This window comes from Engraulis encrasicolus, chromosome 23 (genome assembly GCF_034702125.1).
Source record: "Engraulis encrasicolus isolate BLACKSEA-1 chromosome 23, IST_EnEncr_1.0, whole genome shotgun sequence".
NCBI lineage: Eukaryota > Metazoa > Chordata > Actinopteri > Clupeiformes > Engraulidae > Engraulis > Engraulis encrasicolus.
This window is the reverse complement of record NC_085879.1, coordinates 36,683,706-36,693,705: the sequence shown is the minus strand read 5'-3', so window position 1 is coordinate 36,693,705 and position 10,000 is coordinate 36,683,706. Positions and strand designations below refer to the sequence as shown.

General features: G+C 45.6%; 1 protein-coding gene across 1 annotated transcript in view; it reads left to right on the top strand.

Moving 5' to 3' along the window:
- Positions 1-10,000, top strand: part of mybpc3 (myosin binding protein C3) — a 122,930-nt gene that overhangs the window by 18,430 nt on the left and 94,500 nt on the right. Inside the window, exons 3-7 of the mRNA XM_063189564.1 lie at positions 4,824-5,078; positions 5,801-5,878; positions 7,786-7,934; positions 8,454-8,571; positions 8,835-8,883. Coding sequence (XP_063045634.1) covers positions 4,824-5,078; positions 5,801-5,878; positions 7,786-7,934; positions 8,454-8,571; positions 8,835-8,883 — 649 coding nt within the window. The remainder of the gene's footprint in view (positions 1-4,823; positions 5,079-5,800; positions 5,879-7,785; positions 7,935-8,453; positions 8,572-8,834; positions 8,884-10,000) is intronic.

The window sequence follows — 10,000 nt, the reverse complement described above, 5'->3', positions numbered from 1 at the left end:
CCTAGCACTGAATAGAAAAGTCCTTAGGTCTGCTTAGGTCTGCCTAGAGGGGGATTTCCCCCCCCCTTGCAATAATAGAACCCGGAAACAATGGGCCAATGGAACCTCTCTCTATACTCTCTCTGGCGGAGGTGCCCAGTCTGCCATGACTAGACCAGAGGACAGGACAGGAGGTACCTATGCAATGAGGAGTGCAAATGAAGTGGAGAGGAGACCTAGTCCACAATGAGTTGAGCAGAGGAAAGGAGAGGAGCTAGTCTGGCCAATCGGTTAAGGTCAAAATGAAGTCATGACAATAAAAGATCAAAGATGACAGCACATTTAGACCACTTAGCTGCAAAGAGAGCAAAGCACTGTAAACAACCAGTCATCCAGCCAGCCAATCAGGTTGAGGGCCCAGCTGTGACCCATATGTCCTTCAGCCCCACCACCATGACGGCGATTTGCCCACTGCTTGCAAAAGACTTCATTTATTGAGGATGGCAGCGTTTCGTTCATAGATCTTCCTCAGTCTTCTGACGTTTCCTCTGAAGGACCTTCCACTAAAACAGAGAAGAGGACAGTAGTGGACCTAACCAGCCAATCAAAGTCAATCATCTGATGGCTGGAATGAAGCCATCAAATCATGCGAACCCTAGGACCGTCACCTTTCCACCACGATGAGGGCACATTTCCTGGTGTCCGGCCAATTAGATGATGAATGAAGCCAGCCCATCCTCTGAAGGCCCATGGAGCCAGCCTATCATTTTGAAGGCCAGGGAGCAGTCAGCGAATCCTGTGACACCTGACCTTCACCCCGCACCCATGTGGGCACACTTCCTGGTGTGCGGCCAATCGGTTTAGGGCCAAATTGAAGCCAGCCAATCATCTCAGGATGAAATCTGAGCCATCCAATTGTTTTAGAGACGAAAAACAAAGCCAACAAATCTCATTGACCTCTATGACCTTCACCCGTTACCACGAGGGCGTATTTCCTGGTGTGTGGCCCTGGCTCAGGCTCAGAACCGCCATGCCTTGGTGAGTGACAGCAGATAAAGCCTGTCGGCATGGCGATGCGATACACCGACGTAAACAATGGCGCACATTCTCTCCAGCGGACGGTTGAGTGAGGAGATAAAGAGAGAGAGAGAGAGAGAGAGAGAGAGAGAGAGAGAGAGAGAGAGAGAGAGAGAGAGAGAGAGAGAGAGACGTCTTGCTAGTTGGCTAGTTGTGATGTGTGTGTTTGTGCTTATCTGCGCATAACAGGAGTGTTTGTGTGTTTGTGTTTGTGTAATTGTGTGTGTGAAGGCCATTGCTGCTGCTGAATTTTCATTAGGCCATTCCGGGTCCTCTCTCTCCTCTTAAGTGAGTCCAGGAGGACTGTTGACGGATTCATGAGTTTTATAAGTTACGTGTGGTGTACATACAGGGCAGGGCTCACATCCCAGCCAGAGCCGTAGATAGAACAGAGTTACATTATTTTTTGATCTCTGTTCACATGATTTTACGTGGTTTTACGCTAGCCTCGGAGGTTCCAGCTATACCCATCTCTGCCATAGGATTGTGTTAGCATGGCTAGGTTACGTGTACTAATTCTACAAATTTGGCCGTGCTGCTTTTGTGCTGACACAAGTTACCATTTTAGGTCAAGTAATTACACAGTCCGTTGAAATTGTGTGCTTTGAAATGCGCAAAAACGGTTTGTTTTATCAATTCTTCTCAGAGTCCCCAAATGATATTCTATGGAAACGAACACTACCTCTGGAACGTTGTGAAAGCTGTGCAAAACTGAGTGGGTCTGAATTGGCCATATTTAACCATATATGGTCAGTTTCGCCGCCAGTTTTGTCGGGACCCTATGGTAATATTACATTACATTACATTACATTGCATTTGGCAGACGCTTTATTAGCAAAGCGACTTACAAACGAGGACATAATCATAGCCAACATCACTAGCAGATACAAAGTGCACGGGAAATATACAGAACAATAAGTGCAGATGCAAAGAAGGGTTAGTTCGTTTAAAAATAAAAATAAAAGGAAAGTAGAGTACACACACCTATACACATCATGTCAAGAGTCTGGCCTGGGGTTAGGGCAGCTCAAGCATAGTGCAGTAGTCACAAAAGAGGAGAGTCTTTACTTGCTTCTTGAAGAGAGATGTGCTTAGTCTTGCTGCCTCTGGGAGACCGTTCCACCAGTAGTACCTAGTACCTAGAGCGAGCAGGTAGCAGAGCCAGATGGCTTGTGCTAGAGGAGCACAGTTGTCTTTCAGCAACATAAGGCGTTAGTAAGTCCTTCATATAAACTGGGGCCATTCCTGCGATGGTTTTGTAGGCAAGGGGTCAAGGCCTTATGCTTAATCAAGGTGGCTATCGGTAGCCAGTGCAACTCAATGAATAGAGGAGTAACATGGGTCCTTTTGGGTTGATTGAATACCAAATGTGCTGCCGCATTCTGGACCATCTGCATTGGTTTTAGTGCACAAGCATGTAGACCTGCAAGGAGTGAGTTGCAGTAGTCAACAACACGGGACAGGACCGTGGCCTGAAACAGTCGTTGTGTAGAATATTGGGTCAGCACCCAATTTTCCAGGGGTCTGCTCGTTTTTCCGACGCCCCATTGGTCCGATGCGTCAATGTTCCGAACATTTCCCATTGATCCTACAGCACTTAGTCTCAGATAACTTTTTACCAATTAAATGAAACCCTTTGTCCCGACAGTCCAATGTTCCGACCAAAAGCTGCTTTAGATCACCGTCATCTCTGAAGCCTGCGCAGTGGTCATGCAGCTGTCTGTGACAGGTTAGGTTTAGGGAAAGTTTTGGTCAAGGCACAAATTTAAAACTCAGAAACATTGCAATAGCCTACTGACAGGTTAGGGTTAGGAATGGTTTTGGGTAGGGCACAATTGTAAAACTTGGCAACATTGCATTAATGACCGGTTATGTTTAGGGGTGGTTTTGGTAAGGGCACAGCAAGACCGACTCAGACTCGTCGCAGGGCATGCAGCTGAAGTCTACTTGGCACCGGGAAAAGCAGGACATACGACCTGGGATGATGACCAACCCCAAACAGCCATTGGTCAGAACATTGAGCTGTCGGAGCAAAGGGTTTAATTTAATTATTTCGAGTTAGTGGGCTGTAGGATCAATGGGAAATTTTCGGAATATTGACGCATCGGACTAAAGAGACGTCGGAACAATGACATGCTACCATTTTCCACATGTTGGACATTTGGAATCAACAGGTCCGGGTGACTGTGGAGAAGGTGTGAGTCGTAGACAATTTCCCTTGCCATGACACACTGAAGGTGCGTCCAGATAGGTAGGAGTTCCACCAAGAGTGGACAACACCAGTGATTTCCATGGTTGTGAGTATCTTCAGGAGTATCTTGTGGTTGACTGTGTCAAAGGCTGCAGACAGGTCTAGTAGGATGAGTCCTTCCATTCTCGCAGTCCTTAGAGCTTCAGCTACTGAGAGTAAGGCCGTTTCAGTTGAGTGTCCACTTCTGAAACCAGATTGTTTTGGGTCCAGTAGTCCGTTCTGGTTTAGGAAGTTGGTAACCTGTGGAGGGAGAGTGGGGAGTTCATGATGGATGTGATCACTGGGACCACTGTTTGGGCAATGTCTTGAAGGAAGTTTGTAGGCACTGGGTCCAGTAGGCAGGTAGTGGGACGGCTTGCTGTGGTGAGTTTGTAAACATCCTCTTCAGAGAGTAGAGTGAATTCATGTAGTGCTGCAGTAGTCTGCATGGTTGCCACAGTAACTCTTTTCACAGTAACACAGTGACTGTTTTCTATCTATAATTAGGTACAGTGTAACACACTATGCACATGCACTGTACATTAGCGAACATAATGTTACATGTTGACGAATGTACAGTAGATGCACAAAAGAAAGGCACTGAAACAAAATGTCACCATTTTTTATTATTGCATTCATTCTCTAACTTTCCACAGTCTCTTCATCCACCCCTTCCCACCCTAACTGCTCTGCACACAGTGTGGGCAATGGCACAAATAGGAATTGGATAAAAAACGGAACCAAAAAGGCACACAATACTTGGACATACTGTAGATACGCTTCGATATTGTGAAAACTAGGCCACAGACTTACAAAACTTTGGACTTTTTTTTGCTTTTATGTTTCCCTCTGTAACTCTTCACACAGAGATGCAGTCTCTTAATTCTGGCCACTAGGCACCCTGCTGTGCTCTCCTCCTCACAGTGAGACAGGGGACACTAGAAAAAAGTGACCAAAGGCATGCCGTAGTAGTTAGAGAGATAGATTGGCCTAATGTTTAAATCATGTGGAAAAAGTAGGACACTTACTTATTCACTTTTTTATTATTTTATTTATTTATTTATTTTATTCCTAGGTTTCACTGTCTAACACTGCACACAGTCACTGGTGTGAGCTTTTGGCATTGGTTGTCTTCACTTCACTGTGCCTCTCCACACTGCTCTTATTCAATTCCCCCTTCAAGGGAGAAATACAGGAAAAAGATTCTGGCTTCTGTATTATTTTGTAAGGGCTTTTATGCCATGACAGGGAATGAGTGAGAGAGAGACAGGGAAAGTTCAGGAAATAACCTCAGGCAGGAATCGAACCCTCGTCCCAGTGTAGTGCCCTACCATTTGAGCCACAGCTTGGCCCTGGCTTCTGTGTTCTAATGTGATAATAATCTTATACTGTAAGTAAGTATTAGTATTAGTATTATGATACAGTCTAGTATTACAATGTTTTTTACATTCTCACATATGCCCAGACGACTTTAGAGCAGTATATTATAGAAAAATAAGAACAAACATTTGACTGACATTTTGCACGTATTGTTCAGCGGTGAAGAAGGCAAAGGCTCCTGCAGAGCCTGTTCCTGCCCCAGCAGAGCCCGCCCCTGCTGAAGCCCCAGCCAATGGAGAAGCCCCTGCTGATGCAGCACCGCCCCCTGCTGAAGCCCCAGCAAATGGGGAAGCCTCTGCTGATGCAGCCCCTCCTCCTGCTGAAGCCCCAGCCAATGCGGAGGCTGCCCCGCCTGAGGCACCTGCTGCCGACGCGCCGCCTGCTGCACCCACACCTGACCCCGCTGTTGACCGTGAGTATTAAACACACACACGCGTGCACATGTGCACACACACACACACACACACACGCATGCACACACTCACGCACGCAAATGCACACCTGCATATGCAAGTCATGCACCTGCTGACACATCACGGTGCATACACACCGCAAGCGCGGACGTCCACTTCACGTGTCCGTTATCAGTCCGAAACGGTTAGAATACATGAAAACAGATCATGCCTTGCACACAGGAGCGCGGTGTAAGCGCTACGCATGTCCGGCCCCACCGGACATGTCCGTGATGCTCCTTGAAAATAGAACTCGAGTCTATTTTCCTTTGCGGACGTCTGCGTTCAATGAGTGGCTTTCATTGAAAAGTAATGGCAGCTGCCCGCGGATAGAACGTGGACGTTGACTGTGTAGTGTGAAAGGCAGCCCGCGAACCTCTCGAACTCGCAATGCTCCCGGACACGTGAACGCGAACATTTTGGTGTGTATGTACCGTCACAGTCAGAAGCATGAGAGAGATAAGAACAGAAATAGGCATAGGTACCATAGGCAGTTTGGTACAGGAATTTGTTTTTGTTTTTTTATGTTCTACACTTTACACAATATGTGTGTATCTATTTTTCCATCTCCCTGCCTATCTATCGCTATCGCTCTCTCTCTCTCTCTCTCTCTCTCTCTCTCTCCCTCTCCCTCTCCCTCTCTCTCTCTCTTTCTCTCTCTCTCTCTCTCTCTCTCTCTCAGGGCGTATGTCCGTGGACACTCGTCAGGACCTGACCGGACTCTTCACAGAGAAGCCGCAGAGTGGAGATGTCACCGTGGGTGAGTCAAGCCACGCCCCCTGGATGTCAAGACGCGCCCCCCTACAGATAAATACTGCTGGATGTCAAGCCGTGCCTCCCAGAGATAAATACTGCTGGATGTCAAGCCACGCCCCCCCTACAGATAAATACTGCTGGATGTCAAGCCACGCCCCCCTACAGATAAATACTGTAGCATGTCAAGCTGCGTCCCTACAGATAAATACTGGAGGTCGGGGGTTAAAAAAATGTGTGTGCAGTAGGAAGTATCAGGTCAGTGGTGCTCCTACCATGACTGGCACCCTTTGGCGACAGTTTTGTCTGTGTAAAGTACTATGCAAATACATTTTACTTTCTTACTACTGTACCTGCGCAGGTGAGAACATCATCTTTGTGGACAAGGTGTGCTCAGTTACAACAAAGTCTATCCACCTCATTAGGTGCAATTTACTAACTGGTGTAACAGCTACAGTGAGTCCAATAAGTATTTGATCCCTTGCTGATTTTGTTGGTTTGCCTACTAACAAAGACATAATCAGTCAATAAATGTTATGATAATATGTATTCTAATATGGAGAGACAGAATATCAAAAAGAAAATCCAGAAATTAACTTAAGAGAATATATATTAATTTATTTCCATTTCATCGAGCAAAATAAGTATTTGATCCCCTGCCAACTGATAACAGTTCCGGGCCCACAGACCAGATGGGCACTTCCGATCAACTTGTCATCTGAATTAAAGACACCTGTACACTAACATGCATAAACAACACATTGAATCAGCAGAATCAGTCCATAGCATGAGTGAATCAGTCACACTCCTACCTCACCAGCATGGGAAAGACCAAAGAGCGGTCAAATGATATCAGGGACAAGATTTTAGACCTGAACAAAGATTAAATGGGCTGCAAAGCCACAAGAAAGAGACTGGGTATTAATGACGTATTAATGACCCAACTGTTGATGCATTTCTTCCAAAATGTGAGGAATACAAAATGACAATCCATCACCCTGTCTGGGGTTCTATACAGGATTTGACCTTTTTTAGGGATTTCATAATCATGAGAACACAAAGAAAGCACCCTAGACCTGTACAGGATGAACTAGGCAATGATATCAAAGCTACTGGGACCAAAATCACTGAGAAAACTACTGGTAGCACTTAATGCCACAGAGGTTTAAAATCCTGTAGTGCACACACGGTACCTCTACATCAAAAGGAACCTGTGCAGTCCCACCTGAGGTTTGCCAACGGACATCAGACTGGTTTAGGATATGATAAGGAGGTGCTGTAGTCAGATGAAACCAAAATCAAGCTGTTTGGCATTGACACAATTCAATGTGTTTTGAGAAAGTGAACTGCTGTCTACGATCCCAAGAAAACCCTCCTCACCATCATGTATGAAAGTAGTATCATTATGGTTTGAGGGTGTTTGTCTGGCCAAGGCACAGGACAACTTCACATCGTCAACGATTGGATGGCGGGAGACATGTAATGTGCAATCCTGAGTGCAAACGTCCTTCCCTCCACCACTACATTGAAGGTGGGCCATTTTTGGATCTCCCAGGTTGACAATACACAACATACAGTCAAAGCAACGAAGGAGTGGCTCAATAAGAAGCATATCAAAGTATTCATTATGACTGGGAAAATTGTACTTTTCATACATGAAAAGGGGGATCTTTTGAATTTCCAGAAATAGATATTTTTAGCTGCAAAAATGACTGTACTTGGGCCATTCTAGAAAATATTAGTTTATTACTTAGTAAACTTTCATAAAAAGATCAAATTTGGCAATAGGCAGCCCAGTTTCAAAGAGCAGCATAGTTGCAGTACCTTCTCTGACCATTTCCTGCACAGTGTACCTTTAAACCATACAGTAAGTGCATTTTTTAGCCTACTTTTACTCTTGACACCTCTGCATAGGCGAGAACATCATCTTTGTGGCCAAGGTGTGTGCTGAGTCTCTGCTGAAGAAGCCCACAGTCAAGTGGTTCAAGGGCAAGTGGATGGACCTGGCCGCCAAGTCAGGAAAACACCTGCAGCTGAAGGAGCAGTACGACCGCAATACCAAGGTGAGGGGTGTGTGTGTGTGTGTGTGTGTGTGTGTGTGTGTGTGTGTGTGTGTGTGTGTGTGTGTGTGTGTGTGTGTGTGTGTGTGTGTGTGGCATAGTGGTCACTGCAGTTATGCATGACCAATGGGTGTGTGTGAATGTGCGTGTGTGCGTGTGTGTGTGTGTGTGCGTGCGCGCGCGCGTGCGTGTGTGTTTGTGTGATAAATGCAGGCTGTCAATTTCATTCAGATATTGTTCTCGTTCTTTGTGACATCACCTCACTTCCTGTTTGTGTGGGTGGGACCCCTCTCACTTCACCTCCTGTTTACATGTTACTGCCGGGGAGCATTCCAAGAAGTAGTAATGCAGGTTAAGTTAACCTTGAGGTACTGGTAAATCATCCAACACAACAGCCTGGAGTCCTTCATTTTCTTAACCAATCGACACATGTGGGCTATCTGTTAGCAGATTTACCACTTCCTGTAGGTGAACTTAGCCAGGCTCATCGCTTAACCATGTTCTTGGAATACGCCACGCCAGATGTACACTTTTGAGATGCACATCATCGGTGCCAAGGCCAACTTCGCAGGGGGTTACAGGTGTGAGGTGTCGTCCAGGGACAAGTTCGACAGCTGCAACTTCGACCTGACTGTACACGGTGAGAGAGAATTCCCTCTAGTTTGCTTTCTTTGCTGATGTACTTAAAAAAACAACAACGAGAAAATACATAGAAACACTAACCCCACTTCTGTATATTTCCTGTCCTGTTTTTCACTTTTGGCCAATCAGGGGCCCCTGGCAGGTGGAGGCCCTTAGGCTGCATCCATCTCTAGCCTGTGCGTTAATCCGACCCTGGCTAATTCCTGTAACTGTCTCGACACAATAATGATGTCCATGTATTGGTTTTTGTTTGTGTTTTAGAGGCGCGCGCACCCGAGGAGTTTGACATCCGTGCTGCTTTCAGACGCACGTAAGTTGCATTACATTACATTATTATTACATATGTAATTACATTATATTACATTATTATTACATATGTGATTAAATTATGTTGGGCTATATCATACAATATTACACACACGTACCTCTACAGCCTGATAGCACTGAGTTGCAGACATTCAAACTGTATTGTGATTTAGCTGGACTTGGTGTTAGGAAGTGGATTACGTTTTAACTGGGCTGGGTGTTAGTGGAGTATTGTTTTAGCTTCGCTGGGTGTTAGTGGAGTATTGTTTTAGCTTCGCTGGGTGTTAGTGGAGTATTGTTTTAGCTTCGCTGGGTGTTAGTCGATTATTGTTTTAGCTGGTCTGGGTGTTAGTTGAGTATTTGTTTTTAGCTTTGCTGAGTGCTAGGAAGTGGATTAGGTTTTAGCTGGGCTGGGTGTTAGTAACTGTGTTGTGATTTAGCTGGGCTGGGTGTTAGTAACTGTGTTTTAGCTGGGCTGGGCATTTGTAGATTATTGTTTTTGCTGGTTTGGGCATCTGATGGGATTCTGCCGACTGCATTTGTGGTGGGGCTGTTCATGTGGGCTGGGCTTGGAGGGTCTTTTCGCTGGCTTGTGTGTATGGGTGTATTGCAAGGTATATGGGTGTTTTGCTGGGTTGTGTATATGGGTGTTTTGTAAGATGTATGTTGCTGGGTTGTGTATGGTGGTGTATTGTAAGGTATATGGGTGTTTTTCTGGGTTATGTCTATTTGTGTTTTGTAAGTTATATGGGTGTTTGCTGGATTGTGTATGTGTGGGTGTTTTTTTCTGGGTTGGGTATGTGTGGGTGTTTTTTTGGGTTGGGTATGTGGGTGTTTTGCTGGATTGGTGTAGTACAGAATGTATGTTTATTTTTTCTGGTTTGGGTGTGAGTTGGGTTTTGCTCGACTGGTTTTGTGTAGGGGGGCTGCTATAATGAAGGGACAATGTACTATGTGTCTTCAGACAATGTATTGTAATGCCATGTACAGACCAGGAGCGAACGGAGCGAACAAAGCGACGGAAGTCATTATTTCTCTATCGAGGGCACGCGACCTGCGCTACTAAAGCGAATTCGCCACGAGCGAAGCTTCTTGCACGACCAGAGCGAATTTTGACGATT